The 21101-nt window shown below is 40.5% G+C and overlaps 1 protein-coding gene across 1 annotated transcript; it reads left to right on the top strand.

Moving 5' to 3' along the window:
- The first annotated feature begins 2259 nt into the window (after positions 1 to 2259).
- Positions 2260 to 17467, top strand: LOC135933702 (claspin). Its single transcript, XM_065471839.1, has 24 exons — positions 2260 to 2367; positions 3119 to 3236; positions 4335 to 4768; positions 5590 to 5733; positions 6000 to 6056; positions 6136 to 6208; positions 6744 to 6846; positions 7008 to 7603; positions 8101 to 8289; positions 8482 to 8645; positions 8730 to 8929; positions 9050 to 9102; positions 9223 to 9416; positions 9720 to 10251; positions 10371 to 10404; positions 10599 to 10695; positions 10816 to 10964; positions 11492 to 11653; positions 11796 to 11917; positions 12306 to 12436; positions 12663 to 12789; positions 13616 to 13701; positions 14022 to 14180; positions 16912 to 17467. The coding sequence occupies exons 1-24, from the start codon at positions 2344 to 2346 to the stop codon at positions 17035 to 17037; spliced, it is 4074 nt and encodes a 1357-aa protein (XP_065327911.1). The 5' UTR covers positions 2260 to 2343; the 3' UTR covers positions 17038 to 17467.
- Positions 17468 to 21101: the final 3634 nt, after the last annotated feature.

Genomic DNA, 21101 nt, shown 5'->3' with positions numbered 1-21101 from the left:
TTTACTCGTTATACTCTAAATTTCTTTGTTTGTGATTTAAAATTAAACACAGGCTAAACAATATAGCATCAATAAGTATAACAACATTTTTACACTGTACAAATTACCCTTGTATTCATTCATTTTTCTATTATATCTCCCAATTCATTCTCTCATTCATTCGACGCGTGAACGTCTCCAGTGTGGGATTAATAAAGTAAATTTCTGTCTGTAAACCGAGTATATACTAAATATTTGTTACACCAAATAAAAAAGATCAAAGTTTCTTAATTCTTAATTGTGCTGTGATACATCAAACCATTTAAAGCAAAATCTTGTATAAGTTTTTTTTGTTTTTTCAAACTGAGAAGTTTTTTTAAGTGATACTTTCCAAGTAAGCTACACATGCCCTGCTTTATTTTACCTGAATAAAGCAGAATAAAAGGTAGTAGCTTTTCATCAGTTTGTGTTTTTGTTATTTACTTGGATTATATAATAAGAAATCTTTTTTTTGAGGGGGGGGGGGTGTTGAAGACCCGCAAACACGTTGCTGTTCGAGTTTAAGATTTAAATTTGAATGTTTTTGTTTTTCCTTTGAAGATTTAGTTGGGACTTGTAGAAACATGGTCACAAAATAAAAATAAAGAAGAGAAACCCAAGGCAAGATATAAAATCTGGGCATACGTACCTCTTCTAAATCCAAACCGGTCTTCATACCTCCTCCCTTTTCCGTTGCCTTGCTTTGGTAGCACATAACGCTCCAGGAACCGCCTTAAAATATAACCGTATTTTTTCTGCAACAACTCCCAATTCATGGTTTCTGCTGCCATGACGCTATAATTGGATGATACGCTCAATAACAGCCCCACACGATTCTCGCTCCGTGGTACCAGCTCCTTGCTCTTAGGCATTACCATTGTCGCTACTCCACCTCCTCCAGTAGGATACCTCCACACTGAAAAAAAAACCCCTGCGCTTAAACCCCTGCTATATACCTTTTTTCACCTGGACACGCATGCGCAGTTGGCTTAAGAAGTCACAGCTGAAAGTTCTAAAAAACTTGGTGTCAATAAAACTGAAACAATATTATAATGATAAAATGCTTTTTTAGATGCTGTAAATTGGAAATAAAAACCTAATGGCCAAGTATGTGCATTCAAGGAGTAGGACTCCAGTTTGGTTCTTGCTCTCTGTGCAGTGGTTCAGAGTGCAAGATGTTAAAATAAATTCGCTTATTGGTAAGTACATTTGGAGTGGAACATTGTGTTAGTGTCAGTTGTTGATTGATCATTACGAATTATCTGTTCAACTATATAGCAGAGCTGAAAAAACTGATTAAAGAATCAATGTCGCTTGTTGATTAACCTGGAGTATCAGCCTTTGGGTGGGGTGTGTGTGTGTGTGTGTGGGGGGGGGGGGGTCAGTTTCGGGGGTTAGAAAAGAAACTCGTCACAGTTATTGTTTGATCTAACAAATGAAACTGTGGGACACTGCTAAAACCGTGTGAAAGACACCATTGACAAATATGTATTAAGCTGCACAAACCTGGAAAAAATACTAATTAAGAGAAGTCAAGGTTATGCAACTAATTTTGAGAAACAGACAACTCTTAAATATGTAATTTGCATTAATTGGATTAATTAGTATCAACAAAGCGCCGACTTTAACCCTTGATTGAGGAATAGTGGGTTTGTACATAGAATTGCATAGAAAAATCTGTGTAGATGGACAAAAATGTGGAGAAAATTAATGGTTTTGAAATGTCAGGGTAGTAGGTCTGTAAAGAACAAATAAGCGATAAATGATTAAATAAAGATATCACTCCATTATGCAATGCCATTTTCCTTGCAACGGGACAATAGAATAGTTGCAAAACGGTGCATTTCCAATAACTGTGCTTTATGATTAATTAGCATTACAATAAGTGTTAAAGTTGTTCTGATATTTGGAATTTTTTCCTTTTTGTTTCTTCTCCAGCAACAATCCCCACCCGCCGGAGAGGTCCCGGGGTTTAAGCAAACGCTTTTGCAATGCAGCGTAGTCAAATTAGGCGGGACAGCTGCGCCAAACAGACCAATAGGGAAACGAGAATACTGCGATTGACGTTCCGGTGACGAAAAACTGTGGGCCAGCTGTCACGGCGCGCGAAACATCAAAATTTCTATTCGGTGTGTATGGAACAGGCGGGAGGAAGATAACTTTTCCGGCTAAACGCTAACTAAATGTCAATTAAAATACAGAAGCAGCGCTGGTCGCTTTGACGGTAACTTGTCCACGTTTTTTGTGGCTAACACGAGAGTACGAGGTACCGTCTGAGCCAGTTTATTTTGCAAAAAAAGAACGTAAACTAGCCAGCGGACAAAGATGAGCTTGCTTTCTCAACAACAGGTCAGGCAATGCTTTGGTTTGTCAGTGATTATCTTGAACCTCTGCCTAACTTTTCTAGACTTGCATATATCACTCTGTTTGATCGGGTAGTTTTTTTTTTGGTGGAGATTGGCAAGATCGAAAGAAATATGCTAACTGCACATTTTGTTAGCCACCTAGCTTCCTGGCTAGGTTAGGTTTAGCTCAGCTCTTTTGGATAGTGATAACTGGCCTGAACCTTTAAAGCGTGTCAATTTGACATTTTAATTTTAAATCCTTTTGTTAAAGTAAGACCTAGGTGACTCACGGACAGCCTTATCTGTTGCCTGAATGTGATAATTAGAAACGTTGAAAGGCAGACATGCTGCTCATTGTTTGGTTTACTTCAAGGCGCCAGTCCTGTCAACGAACAACCGTTTCGCTGCCCAAAGTGACAAAAGTGACACCCTTCCTCTGTGTTAACACCCTCTCCTCTGTGTTTTTGTCAAATGCAGAAACATGCTATCCTGTGGTACTTTTTTTTTTTTAAATGAGCTATGCAGCAATTTGGGTTGCCCTCCATTTGAAATGAATTCCTAGTGTTACTAGATTTAACAAAAGCAGTCCCACACCACATGGATCTCAATCAAGTAGCCTAAACTGAACTTCTACCCTTGCCTTAGATGAACTGTTTTTCATATGATACTTAACCTCAAGTTTTTTTTTCCACTAAGTACCTTTTACTCCCCCCATGCAGCAACAATTCATGTGTATTATGTGCTACTGTATGCAGGCTGAGGCACTCCCAGTTGTGGCCCAGACTGCAACAGAGAGTGATTCAGACAGCGGTGTGGGCTCACCAGCAGAGGAGATGGCTACAGACACCTCTAACAAAAGAGAAGGTCGTTCAGGTAAAGCAGCATAACAATGAGCCACTCTGGCTGTGTAAATGAGGTATGCATTTATGCAACTGCCTGTGACACCAGAGTAGGCAGAGAAACACTAGTTATCATAACGAGCCAGTCTGACCAAAGAATCAAAGCTGCAGTACTTGAGAAAATATACATTCAAAGGTTATAAATGAAAAACAAACCAGTATCTAAAAGATGTCCAGTTTCCAAAGGACCAAATTTATTTGAAAAATAATAAAGGCAAAGAGTAACATATCAGTCCAAGGGAAATTCTGTAGGAAATAGTATAAATACTTTAATAATGAAGTATTTCAGTCTCCCTGGACTCATATTTGTTTTGTCTGAGGTTTCTTCAGAAGGGTTTATATCAAGGTGTTCTGTATATAATTGACCTGCATATAAGAGCTCTTGGTGCTCACTGAAGATGTTTTTTCCCTTCCACCAAAGAAATTTCATCAGGGCTGTGACATAGAGCAAAAAAAACTTTTCTAAGATTCAATTTGCTCAAGTTGTCGATTTCCAAAGGTAACTTGAAAACAAATTAAACTGTTTATGTAGTAAAAACTCCATTATTTTGCCTCCAAACCACTCTCTGAGGACATATGTCGTTTTTGACTGCTTTTTCTCCTGCCTGGAAGCTCCATTTCCCCCTTTTTTTTATTTTTTGACCAATATGTCCACTCTCCCACTTTAACCACATTAAGTTTGCTTTACCTGTCTCTGAACTTTGTCTCCAAACTCCTCAACTTGCAGCTTATCTGTTTAGTCACTCTCTCAGAGGCCTGTTTCATGTTGAAAATCTCTTATTTGTAGACTTAAAATTACAAAAAGACATTACATTTTTTAAAATACCTTTTATGTTTTGGTCTTCCTTTTTTATTTTTATTTCATTTATTTATTTTTTGGTTAAACAAAAAATATGCATTAGAATAAAATTCAACTTGAATTTATTTTTCTCACTGTTTAGCGCAAACTCCAGTATTTTGTTTCATTACACATTGATATGAGCTGGGATTACCACTCTACCATTTTCTACCATTTCCATTCTACTCAATTCTAACTTTCTAAATTGGTTGGTTTTGCTGTTTTATTTATCAGATTCTGATGACGACGAAGACATCATGGTGCACAGAAAGCCTAACCGTAATGCCATTAGAGACAGTGACAGTGAGGAAGAGGCGGCAGCTGCAGATAGCAGCGTACACATGGCAGAAGCACTAGTCTTATCTGCTTCCAGTGGAGAGGAAATGGAGACTGAAAAGGTAGAAGAGAAGGACAAGAAGAAGGAAAAGGGACGGCAGAAGTGCAAGAGAATAAGCCGAGCTCCTGTTGATAGCGAGGACAGTGAGCCTGAGGAGGAGAAAAGTGGAAAAATGGAGGAGGAAGAGGGGAAAGTGGTGAAGAGGAAAGTGAAATCCACAAAAGAAGTGAAGGAAAGAGAGAAGAGCAAGAGACATCATGAGAAAAAGGAAAAGCGCAGCAAAGCGGTGGAAAAGCTGAAGAAGAAGGAGAGGTTCTCTGAAAGGGATGAGGTGAGTTCTTTAGTGTCTGAACTCTTTTTGGCTGGTGTTTGATACATCAAGGGTTCTCATTGCCCATGTCCGTTTTAAAACACATGGGCAATAATACGTCCTGTGGACTGTCTCAGCCCGGTCTGTAACACATTATAAAAAATAATAAAATCAATAAAAGGTACAATTATGTTTTTGAACCGCAAAGTGAATGATTGTCAGCAAAGTGCACTACGCTTACGTAGGTGAAGAAAGATTTTATGTCAAGTATGTTACATGTTAAAAGCTTATACCATTTAAGTAGATTTTTGTTTTTTTTATGTAATCATGTGGCCTTTCTATCACTTTATTTAAGTCAGTGTGACCAGAAAAAAGACAAAGATGGCGCACTCACAAATCCTCAAATGATTGTGTTAAATGTGTTGTCAAAATTAGTTTTTCAAACATTATTTTATCTCAAAATTGGAAACCTTTGACATTTAAAAAAAAAAAAAAAAAAAGTATTTATTTTTTTTATGTCCCAGTCAGATGATGCTTTTCAGTGCATGTCCAACTGCAAGGCCAAGTAAACAGATCTGCTTCTGGAAGAACTTTGTTGTTAGGAAGAAAAGGAAAAAAAAAACACTTCCTACCACATCAGTGTAATGATCAAACTACTGTTGTGGAAGCATTTGTGTTTTGGTTCCCCGAGCACTACAATAAGGATTAAACTGCAGATCAAACTGAACAAAGTTTTTAAATTTAGATCTTGTGTGTTGTGCTAAATGTTGAAGCCATAAAAACAGGATACAATTTTGATAATGTGTATGCAACTAAAAGCAGCTTTACTCCCATTTCCTCAGGAAATGCCTCATCCTGGGACCCTGAATGACAGTGGATGTCCGCTGGGAGACACAGAACTTTTTGACAATGGTCTGGATGATGAGGAAGAAGAGTCTCTGGATGCGATCCGTGCTGCGGTCAAGCAAAAGATGAAAAAACACAAGGTGCAAAAACATCAAGTAGTTTAAAAGAGGGGCTCTCCACCCATTTTCCATCACTATAAAAAGATAAAAAATTGGAATTGGTATCATTTATGTTTGGCCTTTGACTTTTTTCCTTAAGAAAAATTAAAACAGCTGTTGAATTTATGTCAGTGACTTGAGATAAATTTAAATCCTTCATTGTTATTGTAACACTTTGGTTTAATGTTGTGGTGAGAATAGTTGGACCATGTTGGGCATTGTGTCCTTTTGTTTCTATGTTGCTACAGGATCCCCTCTCCAATGAGGAGGAGGATGAAGAGGTGCCAGAGAAGCCCCAACGTGCGGTATGCAACATAAGAAAATAAATAAATAATTACTTTAAATTGTAAGCAGTTTGTCATTGCCACTATGTGACTCTTTCAGGAGAGAAAGGCTGCACGTGCCAGCAAAGAGGCGATGAAGCAGCTCCACAGTGAGTCTCAGAGGCTGATCAGAGGTCAGTTGATAAGACACGTTTATTTACCCCATAAAGTTTAATTGTGGGCAATCATTTGAATAGAGGATGGTATTCTAGTATTCTTTCCATACTTGCAAACACTTCTGGTTTTTCTGTTTTCCCGTACTTTAAAATCTTCTCATGGTGCCCACCCATCTTGCTGTTTCTCCTGTGTATTTACACTGCAGTGCAGACTTTATTATAAATAACTGAAGTAGATGCATCTTTAAGGTTTTAGTTTATTCTTACCCAAGTTGCCAGATCATTTATGAAGCCTACTTGTGCAATCCAGGATTGCAAATCAAAACCTCAAGGGGTGTGTATCCAGCTAATTTCATTTAAAGAAAATGGAATGAATTTCACCATCTGATGTTGACTTTGGTAAAGGTGGATAATTTTTCACTTATTCAAGCCACTAGAATCAATAACAAGTGAAACGTTGTAAATATTTTCTGTGGAGAATATTGCATAGATGTTAACAGGTGTAATTTAATGACTTATCTGCTACTAAAACTGCATTTTTCTGCCTTTTTAGAGTCTTCACTTGGCCTGCCCTACCACATCCCCGAGCGCAAGACCATCGACCAGTTCTTTAAGAAGAGAGCAAGGCCAGAGGGTCCTGCCATGGCATTGTTGAAGTAAATACTTACATGACATTTAACACATTTCAGGTCAGACACAAGTCATGTAAGGATGGCCGCTGGACCTGCTCATTTCACACAAGTGCAGATTTAAGTAACTGTACTTTGATTCTGTCAAAGTAAAATGTGTACATTTCTAAAACTCTTTCTGCTTTTAGATCTGCAAAGTACTCAGAAATGATGTTGGAGACACCGTCAGCTCCTCCACCTTCTGTAAACCCACCCAGCAAACTGCCATCCACTGAGCAGGACTGTAATTCTTCTCTGGATATCTCGCCCAATCAAATCCAGCCTTTACTTCAGCCAGCAGCTACCTCATCCCCGCAAAAGCAGAACCTCAACCAGGCCGGAGAAACTTCGGTTACCTCGGATCCTGAGCAGGAGTCAGGCCCAATGCTTTACCTCTCGGAGAGTCTGCAGGACTCAGTCACAGCTGATGCTGAAGACAAGCCTGCATCTGACTCAGGAGAGGAAACCTCAGCTGCTCCTTTACCACAAAATCCAACTGCAGCAACATCTGACTCTGAAACCCTGCAGAAAGAGACTGTATCTAGGGCTGTGGTTGATCCTGCAGCTCCTCAGTGTTTGAGTGCTGATTCGGCTACAACAGAGCCCTCGATACAGCAACCTACCAAACCGAAGAAAGACAAATTGACCAGACTAAAGGAGTTGGGACTGGATCCGCCACCTATTGCAAAATTGTGTCCAGATGATGGAGCTTTTGTACAGCTCGACCCTCCACAGCTTAACCCTGGTGAGTAACAAATATTTTCCCAATCTCAGCAAGAAGACATCGAGAATCAAGCCTTTTGATCCTTTGCCATGGTCACTGTGATAAATTAGGTGATTTGACTTCAAAATGTGCATAATCTCACGGGGGAAAGAAATACTAGCAGGCAACTTTTCCCAGGAAAAATATGTGCACGATGTTACTTCATTTCACCTAGCTACACTGGCAACATCCTTCCTCTTTGTTTTTATCATGTTTATTGTGCTGAGCAGCAGAAATCTGAACACATGGCTGAGCGCTCTATGGTTTGGGAAGGCAGAAAACAATTAGAACATACTATCCTTCTGTCAGGACCTCATGACATGTCCCAGATGCAGTTTTAAATCCTTTGAAACACGATGTGAGATCAAATGAAGTGTTGTGCACTACAAAATTTTTGTCCTCATCCAAAGCAAGGCCCGATGTCTTCTGTGTCAGGCAGGCAAAGAAAACCTCTCTTACCTCTCCTCTTCTTCAACTAGGTGTGGAGGCTCTGAAGGAGCGTTATCTGCGTCACATTATTGCACCCACACGACCCCAAGGGGAGCGCACTTTGCAGCTTGACATCATCCGTAAGGACAGCACCCCATCTGGCCAGGAGGAGCTGCACACGGAGTCTCTCACTGTGACTGTCAAAGAAGGAGCAGAGGAGCCTGTGACCACTAAACCAGGTCTGGATATGTAGAAGAGTTAGAAATTATACAATTTTAAATTGTTTAGCATTTCTGTGAGCGTCATCATTTCACTTTAGATTATATAATTTAATATAAGTAGTTATGATGGGTTTACGTTTACAATCATTAACCACAACTACACGTGGATCAGCTGGAAATGATATGACTCCCTTGCTCATCTCTGTGTAGGAGAGAAGCTGCTGACTCTGAAGCAGCGCCTGCAGGTCGCCATGGCCCAACGGAGAAAAGAGGAGAGGGCGCGCAAGGCCGAGCTGAATCGCCTAGACAACGAAGACTGTGGGGAGGACGAAGAGGAGGAGGAAGACATGACGGATGAGTCAGAGGAGGAAGAAGTACGTGGATGATTTTGTTATGCTGCACAAATTTTTGCTTTTACCCTCTTTGCGCTTGCATCAAGCTGTTCTTCTGTCCCTCAGGGTGTCGATGACTTACTGGGAGGTGGTGATTGTGAAGAAGAAGACGTGAAGGATAATGAAGATGAAGAGGAAGGCAGCATGGCTCAGAGTATGAGGAGCCCTTCTCCAGTGGCGCTGATCGGACCCTCGCCAACTCCCGACCTCATTAACACCGATGGCACTCTCATGCTATTCCCCGGAAACTCTTCCTCGCGCACCGGGTGTGTTTGCAGTTTTGTAGAAGCACCTTTAAAGTCTCTTATATTTGGCTGCAAGATGTCACCTGCAGCAGCTTGTTTAATGGATAAAATTAAAAATATTTTTGGTTTTTCTTTTTCTAGTGATGGTGTAAGAAGGTCTGGGCCTTCTGGACATGACAGTGGCAGTAAGATGGGTGGGTAAAGTGGAAGAGCTCCGTTTAGTTTGACCGTATTTCCTCTTCCTTTTTTTTTTTTTTTTTATTGAGAGAAATTGAAAGTACACTCTTTTCCTCTCCTCTCCCGCTCGTCTCCAGAAGAGGACGACTCCCTGTCCCTGGTGAAGGACAACAGCCACAACAGCAGCTTTGAGCTCCCAGGGTCCATGATTACATCATACCAACCAGTGAATAACCAGCGTGGCACAGGACGAAGTGTCCTCAACTCGTCCATTTTCCGCTCCCCTTCACCGTGCCTCTTCAGGCCGAGCTTCCTCGGCTCTGCCTCGAAGGTGAGAAGAAATGTTTTTCATTCACTCTAATTGTTGCAGCATCAGACAGATTTCATGAGGGGTTTGAATTTGGGCCAAAACATGCCCTTGGTTACATACATGCATATTTAGTTAAGTCCCAAAAAAGTGACGAATCAATAAGGCTCAGAGAAAATCCACGAATAAGACTGTATCTGCAAATAACCAAGAGCTCATGTGCAAGTGCGTTTTATACAAATAGAATAAAAGAAAATAGAAACCAAACTACACATTCAACATTAAAATGAGTACTTATATTTTACTTTTTAAAAAATTATCTTTCAGAGTTCAGGCAAGCTCTCCGAGCCTTCTCTTTGCCTCCCTGTTGAGGACTCCCAAGACCTGTACGCACCTCCTTCCCCCAGTGCAGATTCAGGCCCCCTGGATGGAGCTGCTTCTGGTCCTGGTCTAGCAGGTGACTCTCAGGGTCGTTTTTCGCTTGAAGATGATGCTCAGTCCCAGTTACTTGACGCAGATGGTTTTCTAAATGTGGGGCTGCGCCCCGGTGCAACCACCTCTCACAAGAGGCAGCTGATCTTGGGCAGCCTGGATGAAAATGCAATGGATGCACACATGGGGGAGCTGTTGGGGTTGTGTTCAGGTGGTTTTGGGTCAGCGAAGAGCAACTCCATAAGCGGAGAGGGCGTTGGAGCAACACAGGAGGATGAGCTGCTTGGGCTGTGCTCAGGAGCATTTCCACCGACACAAGCTGAAGGGGAGCAGACAAAGAAAAGGAAAGAGGGAGAAGACGATGAAGACTCTGAAAATACTATGGATCAGCTGCTGGGTCTATGTTCAGGCAAATTTTCGAGTCCAGGTAAGAGTGGTGTGCATTTCTGCTTTTTTATAAATGGCATTGCATCATTGCATTTTTTTTTCACTTCCTCTACAGCTCATGTTTTTACACAATCCTTTTTCGTTTGCTGCCAAATTTAGGTTCTACGCACACAGCTTCACCATCACAAGACGGGTACGGTACAAATATCTTCAGTATCATTTTCTGGTTTTGTTAATAATCTCTAAAGTTTGATTAGTTTCTGTGATCCTTTAAGCTGCTCCTCTCCCTCATTACCCCCAAACTGCTTTGATTAGAGGATTATAGGAATAATAACTGAAATATTTACTTGCAATGTAAGATTTTCACTTTGATTTTACACTATTAAGTAGAAAGAAGTTAGAGGCTGGAGAGCAGCAGCAGCAGGAGGAGGAAGAAGAGGAGGACTGCGAGTTCCGGCTCCTATCAGATGTTGAGAGTGAGCAGGTAAACAAAGAAACAAACAAAAAAACACTTCATGTGTAAAGTGTTTTGGATTTTTTTTTTTTTTTTGTTAAATATATATTGCAATTACTAAAGTATTAAAAATGTCTTGTGGGTGTAAAGGAGGACAACGACGATGATGATGGTAATGATGGAGAGGAGGAAAATGATGAGGAAGATGAAGCAGATGCCAGCGAAGAGGAAAACAATGAGGTGGAAGAGGAGGAACTGGAGGGTGTGTTCGCGCCACGGGTGAAGAAAAAGAAGAAAATGTAAGTGAAAGTGCTTTCATGCAACATGATCGATGGAAAGTGGCAGAGTGTTGTGGCCAAATCCTGCTGTGGGAAGATTTTTGGTGGCAGTAAAATACGTCTGTATTTGTATGTAATGCAGCAAACCTGATGCTTTGTTGAATAAAGCAGCCCTTCTTATAAATAAGTACAGAATTTAATAACACTTTACATTGTGGCCTAACTAAATGTCTGTGCAAAATTGATCTTTTGACAGCAGCAGGCTTTTTTATGCAGTTTAGAGACCAACAGATAAATGTGTTGGATGTTGTTTCTGGCTTTGAAAGTTGTTTAAACTTCACTGACTGATGGAAATGAGTGCTCTTTTTTTTTTTTTTATAAAGTTAATGCAAAGATTCTCACTTAAAATCTATTAGATTTTATTTTTGCCATTTGAATTAGGTCATTGGCTGCTAACCATCAATTTGCAAACTGTAGAAATGTGTAATTTTCACTGCTAATCCACACCTGTGACACAGCTTGAATGGTTTCTTGGATCTCCTTGGCAGGCAACTGACCGACTATGTGGACTCGGAGGCCGAGCTGTCTGGTAGTGACCTAGGCAGCGATGATGAGGACGACGACAGAGGGAGCGAGTATGAGGAAGAGGAGCTTCTGGAAGACCTTCCCTCTGACGAAGAGCTGCAAAACCAAGTCAACAAGATCCACATGTGAGCAAAGACTAATTGATTTATAAAACGATGTCTTTTGTGTGAAGTACATCAACGAGAATACTGAAGAGGGCAGCTGGAGATGAACCTGTGGCATAAAAACGATGTAAAAGTTGTTAAAATGCGTCTGTTGTTCTTACAGGAAGCAGATTTTGGATGATGACAAGCGTCGCCTGAGGCTGTATCAGGAGCGCTACCTGGCTGATGGAGACTTGCACTCTGACGGTCCTGGACGAGCGCGTCGCTTCCGATGGAAGAACATTGGTGAGCTTACAGGATGAACGATTAAATGCCTGGATTACCAAATACCGATAATGAGTGTTGGTAGGACTCAATTGGAGTAACAGCAGTAATAAAATGCGCAAATTTAAATGAATAAAAACATTATTAGCTATTTGTTTCAAGTTTTATAAGAATTTAGCAGCATTATCTGTATTCAGTTAATTGCAACTTTAACACTGTCAGGACAAAATATTTTTTTAGCATCTAGCACAAGACAGTGGACGCAATATAGAACAAAAGATAAAATAAAAGATAACTAAATTACTTATTTTAATCAAAGCATGACAAGTGAGTGATGATTTCTTCTGATTATTGGGTCTAACTGTACACATTTGTCATTGAGAGATTTGAATTGTAATTTTCGGTCCAGATAATGGTTTCAGCATGGAGAGAACTGGAGCCGAGGGCGAGGAAGACTGGGAGGAAGAGGATGATGTGGACCAGGCTGAGGTCCAAAGAAGGATAGAGAGACTGGAGAGAGAGCAGTGGCTCAGGGAACAGGTTGGTTTTATGGTTTGCAGTTTGTTTGTTTTTTACACACACACACACACATGAAGGAGGTGGCACTAATGGAAAAATATACATTTGAAAAAATTAAGTGTGATGATTTTCGCTAAGTTCTGTTAAAGGGATTTCTTAGAGCTGGGCTGTGTGCACCTTGTGAATTGGCCTCCTGTGTGAGGGTTGCTGCTGTTTTGTGTTCATTCTTTTCTCACTCTTCTCACAGTCTGAACAGAAAGCCAAAAAAGGAGAGGATTTGGAATTGGATGCAGATGATGAGAAGATTGCAGAGGAAGACAGTCAATTCATGAAACTTGCCAAAAAACTGACTGCCAAGACTCTGCAAAGAAAAGGTTAGTTTGATAAAAGTCCCCATGAGTAGAATCCCATCTACTTAAAAACACCCAGAGGAGCTTTTGTCCAGCAGTTATTGGCACAACTGTCTTGCATAGCAGGAAAAATAAAAGATTAAAAAAGAAAAATATGTGAATTAATTAATGGTAGTAGTTAAGACACACAGTCAAACTGTAGAATAAAGACAACAACAAGAGGCCAATCTGAGGACTTTAGGACCTGTAAAGAATACAGAGGGTTTAAATCATAAAGTCAAGAAAGGTTTTAAAGTTCGTATTTTAAACTATTTCAAAAAGGATAATTTAAGGACCCCCAAGATTAGTGTAGTTTTTCAGTTTGTTGCTGAATTGTTATTAGAAAATATAAGAAACATACATTTTCATCTACTCTGTGTTGAAAGTTGGGAGTACAGTTGGATAGATGGGTAGATTCAGATAATGTGCTACATGGCTGTAGAAATGCACATACAGACGGCACTAAAAACACCAACATGTGTCCCAGCAAACAAAACTTGACCATTCGCAGAAACAGCTACAGAAATTCACGTTCTGTAAAAAAAAAAAAAAAAGAATATAATCAGTAGCTAGATCTTTCATTTATTTAACTGGCTGCTTCATATCGTCACAAAACAAGGTTCTACAATGAGATATGAATCACATTTAAAGGGTGTTTGAACTGTTTGCACTTAAAAGTATGAAGTTTTTCTGTACTTAATTCAACATGAAAACACTTAAGGAATTCATATGCAACACATGCACAACCACGTCATTCTTGTTAAATAAACTGGTGGTTTACTTAAGCTAACTGTGTAACTGTTTAAACCAGAGCTGCCTGTGGCACCACAACCAGAGAAGAAGACAGCAGCAGCAGCAGCTCTCAATCCCTTCCAGAGACCCTCTCAGCCTTTACAGGTAATTCAAACACCCTGTGAATAACTTTTCTTTCTTTTATTTTATTTTTTTAAAGTCTAAATAATACCTGCTTTTTGTTGTCTGTGTAACAATGTACAAAGCATTCAACATTAATCATGGCGTGAACAGTGTTGGAGTCTGCCCCACTCTGTCACTGCTTTCTTCTCTTCTCCATGCTGTCCTATAAATAAAAGGCTAAATGGCAAATAGATGTTTAGTTGTTGCTTTTTACTAAATAAAACAAATATTTTAAACTGTCACACAGTGGGTGTTTGTCCATAATCTGCACAAGGCCGGTCTAAGATTTGTGTTTCTCCCAGGTGAGGAGAGGTTCTCTCCTGAGTCAGCCTCAGTCCGTCCTCCAGAAGCTGGCTTCCATCTCAGAGGGAAATCCTCTGGCCCCCAGAAACAGCCGTGGATTCCTGTTCCAAACGCTCTCTCCTGAGAAGGTTAACTCATCAGATGCTCCACAGAAACAGGTGAGTCAGAATTATGCTAAAAAAAAACTATTAATAAAACCCATTTCATGAGTACATGTGACAGAAGTTCAGCAGAATGTTCAAAGAGTGCTTCACTTTACACTCCCAAACACTCAGTCCCACTCTTCATGTACACTGAATAGGCTCAGTTGTGTTATGTAAGTTAATATGACTGCAGTTTTACTGCTGTAGTTTTTTTTTTTTGTGATTTTTTTTTTATTATTATTTTTTTTTAATAATCATGGATCAGTCATGAATAAAATTTTCTGTAAAATGCCCCCCAAACTGTTAAAATGAGAATCTGTAGCCCTCGGTGAAGCCTTCAAACTGCTTGTTTTGTTTGATTTTTAATCAAGTTTAAACAAAACCGCAGAGGTCAGTACATGAATAAAAACAACTGTTTAAATAGTTGAAAATTCAGGTTGAACCAAGGTTATACTTGTAAATTAGAACTAGAGCTGAACTCAAAATCTCATTTAACAAAAGGAACTAATACTTAAAAAAATCCTCAAGTTCATTCAGATCAAAGTTTAAATTGATCAAGGGCACCGAACTCTTTAAACTGCCACTGATGGTCAAGTCCGCACTGTCTTCATCCATTAAAACTGTTAGGACCATTTTTTAAATGGATAAAAAAAAAAACCCAAAATGTAAAGCACTTATTCAGATTAAGTATAAAAGTGTATGTCTCCACTATATGCACTGTTATGAAGTGTTGCTGCAAAAACAATGAAACTCTGGGAACCAGTCCTGTCCTGTGTGACCATTTAATGAACATCTGTCTTACTGATGAATATTCTGCCTGGCGTCAAGGATCAGTGGCCCACAGCAGCAGCATGCAATGACCCTCACTGCTAATTTGTAAAACAATAGTCCAGCATTCCTACAGGCCCCTCTGGCTTCAATCAGTTCAGTCTTAAAATGCAAAATAAGGCTTGAATTGCTCTTTGCAATGATTAAGTACTTAAATCAACCCTTAAACTGCCTTTAAAAATAAAACAAACAGAAATGAAACACAGAAGACACTTTTCTTGCATTGTGAAATCTTGTTAATAACCATGAAAGTCACATGACCTCCAGTCGATGTCTTTTTCATGAGACATTAGTGACTCCCGAGGGAAAATGTTGTAAATGTACTAAGTGGAAACTGGAAAAACAGTGGATTAACCTCTCCAAAAGTTGATTCTGTTCATCTGGACGTAGCGTTTTGTGGGAGAAACGTTTCGTCACTCATCCAAGTGACTTCTTCAGTCTCAGCTGACTGCAGGTTTTCCCAATCTTATAAACAGTACATTTGCATAATGACTGAAACCAGCCCACTGAAGGAACAATGGGCTGGGAGGTCAGTTCCTTAATCTTAACTCTATCAAGATTAAGGAACTGACCTCCCAGCCCAGTTCCTGATGAACAGACAACAAAGATGAACAGAATCAACTTTTACTTACCTGGATGACATAGCATGCATCAAGAATTCGATTAACCTCTTTAAACCACTTTAACTCACAGGCTGATTAATGTAACATACAACTAATTATAACAATAACAAAGGTGGTGCTCTTTTTTTTTTTTTTTTTTAAATAGTATTAAATTTAAATGACATCGTGCATTTCAATTTCCAGAGTTCAGAAAACTTTATAAACTGCTAATTTTTATCAGTAATCATAAAAAACAAAAAATGCAAGTTGAATTAAACTAAATCAGTATGACGACATCAGCAGATTCAGTCAATATTTTCCCACTGGTCCTACACGGCCCACAGTTTTAGAACCACTCCTCGATTAGCTGTAAGGATCCTAAAGAAGGCGTGCATCTTTAACCTTTAGAGCAGGGGTGGGGAACTGCGGGTTTTAGATCTCACCCTAGGTCAACACACCTGAATCAAATGATTAGTTCATTACCAGGCCTCTGGAGAACTTCAACACATGTTGAGGAGGTAATTTAGCCATTTATATCAGCTGTGTTGGGTCAAGGCTTACTCAGCCTTTAAAAGCTTTGGGGAGGCCACCAAAGGTTTACATGGATGGACAGGAAATTGTATTGCAGCAGGAATCACATCACTGTGGAGGAATTTTGTCCCACTCTTCTTTGCAAAATTGTTTTAATTCAAGAAATCGGGAAAGGCAGCAAATGCGTTATTACCTCAAGGAGTTCAAAAGATTTCACGATAAGCGATCTAAGTGCGACTGGTCTAAAGTCGTTGGTGCCTGAAAGTCTAGGGGAACTTCAGAAGAGGAACAATTATGGACACATTTCAAATAATTCTTATTGTGTGATGGTTTAAAAAAAAATCTAGAAATTTCAGTTTTTTAAAAAGGTGCTTTTATGTCTTCTTTTAATAGTCACACAACAGCAAACTTTCCCATCTCCTAACAAGCACAGGTGGCCTTAGAAATCAGGCTGCTCTCCTTGAAGTGTCATTTCCCAACTCTGTCTGCTTGTCTCTTCAGTGAGGTCTCGCTGTTCTAAAATAAATGCAGAAACAAAATGTTTTCCACAGAGCTCGGGGCTTCTCTCAAGTATGAGAGTCATGTGAATGTGCTGGGTGAAGTCATGGTTTCTGGTGTATTCTCAATATTGGACACTATGTGGCGGCAAAGCCCACATTTCTAACAGTAGATTAAAGGCTGACTTTTACACTGTCAGTCCCAGTGCACACGCAGTCACTAGCCGGTATATTGTTTTATTTTGTACAACAGTTTTGTAAAAAGACAAACTGATGTTTGTTCCTCAGACGATGAAGAAGAGGGGGCAGATGGGGGCAGCGAATCCAGCAGCAAAGAGGGTCTGCAGAGAGAACAAACCTGCAGGACAGACCAAAGGGTCTCAGAGGAGCATCTTCAACTTCCTGGACCACTGATGATGCAGCGCACTAACTGGATGAGGATGAAAAGCTGGCTGGGAGTCCAAGTTTTTCTCCCAGCTGCTACAGAGGCAGTGAGGAGGCAGAACTGACCTTTAACTTTCAGTGTTTCACTTCACAATAAGACTGAGAAAAACGAAGCTAGTGGCAAAACTCTGGGTGATTTCAGGATTATGAGACGTCTCCCCACCTGTGCCCATTTTGTGGTTGAACATAAACCACCAGCAAAACACACCACTGAAGATCCTGCTACTCTTTTACTCGATGACTTGCACACTTAATCTTCCCTTGTTCAGCTCGTGTGTTCAAATATTTAATCCGTTATGCCACTAGCGACATTCATCTGATCTGACTTGATCTAATTTGGACCACATGATTGAGGTCTATCTAGAAATGTTTTATCATGTACATATGGTTTTTCTTTTTAAGAAGTAGGGAGTTTATTTGTGTGATGTTTTAAATGTATTTGTTTTACAGTGTAAATAAAATATTTTAAGACATAAATCTGATTCTTTTCTTGTCTCGTTAGACCAGATTCTAGTTTTCAGTATGTTTTGAACGTCCTAAGAAGATTAAAGGAATTGCAAAGATGTGCATGTTAGGTTACTTGATTTATCTAAACAGGCCGTAGGTGTGGCTCAATGCATGGCTCTATGATAGACTGCTCACTTGTCCAGATTGTACCCCACATCTTGCTCTACAGCAGCTGGGATAGACTCCAAAATTGGAGGAGCTGATTCTGATCTGCGGGGGCCAAACATTGGTAAATTTCTTGGAGAAGCCCCTCCAGTGTGCTAACATCAGTGCCAACAACTTTGGACCAATCGGCTTCATTGTAGCATGCTGTTTCCAGCTTTTTAAATGTATCTATGTAGTGGAAATCAGTTCTACTTGGATATTGACACTGTCTGTGATATCTGCTCCCAAGTTCAGTATTTGGGAGGCCTTTTTTTTAGACTTGTGCTACATAAAGTTGTTAGTAGGACTTGTCTGGGTTTACATATTTACAAAAATGTTTCATGATTATTTAAAATGTGTCCATGCACAGCATCAATTGCCTAAAAACAGCAGCTTTATCATCTCGCAAAAGTACTGGCATGAGATGCGTAAGAAGCAGGGTGGGTGATTCGCCTTTCCTCGAATGTTCAAATCCATTTAAGCTGAACATTGAACTAAAAGGTGGAACACACTGTATGTCATATCTGTCCGTGGCAGTTCCAGTCAAGGACTCTTTTGACTCTTCTTTTCACTTTTTCCTCCTATTTTAAAGCGTAATTGCAGTTTAGAGACTAATGATTTGGTAAGTGGCTAATAATAGGCTGGCATTAAAGGGATGGTCTTCTAACGAGCCCTTTCATGTCTCTCCATCTCATTAGTAGCCACGGTGATTAGCAGGAGGTCCTGGGGTTAGGATCGGTCGCAGGAGGCCCCATTACACATCATTAGGGGCCAACGCCAGGAGGGTCTGGAATGAGCCCCATGGAGGGCCCCCGCCTGCAAAGAGCTGCTGTATACCTGCAGGCAGGCTGGCTTAATCCTGGTGTTGTTATGGCAGAGAAGGCATCTTTTCTCTTTTTTTAGCTTTTGTCAAAACATTAATGGTAAGTTTGAATGTTAAAATTTAAAGGGCAGAGAATCACTGGATATATTTTCAGCAGTGAGCCGCATCCATCATCATTTCCGTGTCATTTATATGCAATTAACTGACATAAAGACTTGACTCCAAGTCCTGAGGCCCGATGAGCGGGGTCAAGAAATCAATTTTAATTAGAATTTAATAGGAATAATGTCTGCAAGTCCTTTCTTCTTTTTGCATCAACACCATAGCCTCCTCTCCAAACTGAATTTCACAACTTTGTTTAACCCCCGAGAGGGAATTACGAGGTCAGTGCAGTGAAGCCAACCCCCCCTCCCCTCCACCCTGAACTCCACATTCACTCTACACTTGAAAGAGGAGGAAGGTTACATGTTTTGGCATGGAGGCCCAGCTTCTAAATATCTAGAGGACACGGATCTGGCGTTATTCAGATTATGAGGAGGAGAAAGGGCAGAGGGTGGAATAATTGAAGAGAAACATGAGCTGTAGCACCCAAGGGTTTGTGTGCTTGTGTCAGCACTGTACGTGTATATGTGCGTACTCGTATTTAAAGTAAAAGTGTATAATTAGAGTGCAAAGCGACCTCTGTGCTGGATTAGTGGTTCAATTTAGCACGTCTTGGGTGATTTGGCTGATTTTAAAGAGTGCTGGCTGTGAGCTGGAGGTCCAGCAAGCTTCTCTTTGCAGATTCTCTTTGCATCTCAGGACCAGGGATCTGACAGCGTAGCCCATGGGTGCTGCCGGCTGCCCTCGGCCACTGTCACAGCCGAGACTGGTGCCGGAGCAGATGTGGAGCTGAACTGAGGGAAGTGGGTCACGGTGCTGCAGGCTGTGTACAATTCAAACAAGGCCTTATTATGCACAAGGTAAGTCATGCTCATTTTTTACTCTTTTCGTGTGTCTGTGTGTGTGTGTGTGTGTGTTTGTGTGTCAAATGAAGGCATGGCTGCTGTGTTAACATTACTATAATCTTTCTTCCCCCAGGAGGCCTCGCAGACGACCCTCAGTCAGCCGAGTTCAGTCTATCGCTCTTTCCATCAGTGTCCTCTGCAGTTGTCTTTTGTAACTTGGGTTTTTTCTTTCTTTTCGAGAGAGGGGAGATGGAAGAAGAGATTATTTTGCGTGTGACGAGGCCTTGGGCGCACGGCTGTGTTTGATGTATTTTTTATGTGCTTAGGCTACTGGTGAACGATGGGGAGGGTGAGGGATGGGGAGGGAGTGAGAGAGGACGCCTGGAGCTGATGCAGTTGAATGGGGATGTTGTTGAAGGAGAAAAGGGAGGGAGGAAAGAGATAGAAGTGTGCGTGTGTGTGTGTGTGTGTGTGTGTGTGTGTGTGTGTGTGTGTGTGTGTGTAGGGGAGGGAGGTTGAGTTTTTGTTTTTTTTTTATTTCTGCCGGCAGCAACATTATGTCAGGGGGATGAGTGCAGGGAGGAGAGAGACAGCGAACACTTGTTAAGTCTGTCTGATGTAGCCTCTCTATACCAGACACACACCTCCAGAAAACACACTTACACATGCACACACACACACACATATTCAGACACACAGAAACCACTGCCATGCCCCTCTGATCTGACAGTTCCAAAAACATTCAGTCACCAGCTTGGAGAAAATATCACATTGCAACAAATCCTGCAGTCCTCCCTTTTGTGAGGACCGGGGGTATGATGCCGCCTGTCGGTGTTGCATTCTTGGTAACATTTTGCCTTAAACACACCTGAGACTGTAAATGATGAAGTGTGTTGTCCTAAGACTAAAACATCCCCTGTTAGCTTTATATAATATGCACTCTTATCAGCCCTGATGATGACGGTGTGTTTGGTGACTAACTGGAGGATTTGGGATTTACTGACGTGATTCTGCTTACCTTAAATTCGCTTGAGTGATTTCCTCCATTTCCCAGAAAGTATTTTAACAACCACCAGAAGATGGGCATGGCTTTTTTCTTGTTGAATCCAACAAAAGGGAGATAAACTGATTATACAGTTATCACACTGAAAGCATCACATGATGATTTGTGTGTGTTTTTGGTGAATTTAAATCCCCGAAGCCACACAGGGAAAAAAGTTGTGATTGCGTTGATATGTACGGTCACAAGTAAAAGTAATTAGCACTAAAATATACTCAATAAATCAGCTCCGTCATAGTATATTCAAGATAATTGTGATTTATGCACATTATTGTTGCAGTGGGTGGTTTTGGTGTAGCTGATTACATTATATTGACTCTCACTTGGGGAAAACCAACCACAGCATATCAGCACATATACCTCATACTAGCTGTCAAACACGGTGGAGGAGGGATGATGATTTAGACTCGTTTTAAAGCCACAGATTTGGGCACTTTGGACTCATGATGAACTCCTCTATATACTAAAGTATTCTAGGCTCCACCGTGTCTGCCAGTTAAAGCTAGACCCAAACTGGGTCGTGCAACAGGACAATGACACCAAGCAGAACAGC

This window comes from Pelmatolapia mariae, linkage group LG22, assembly GCF_036321145.2.
Source record: "Pelmatolapia mariae isolate MD_Pm_ZW linkage group LG22, Pm_UMD_F_2, whole genome shotgun sequence".
Lineage (NCBI taxonomy): Eukaryota > Metazoa > Chordata > Actinopteri > Cichliformes > Cichlidae > Pelmatolapia > Pelmatolapia mariae.
The sequence above is the reverse complement of the archived record's forward strand: the minus strand, read 5'-3'. Positions and strand labels throughout refer to the sequence as shown.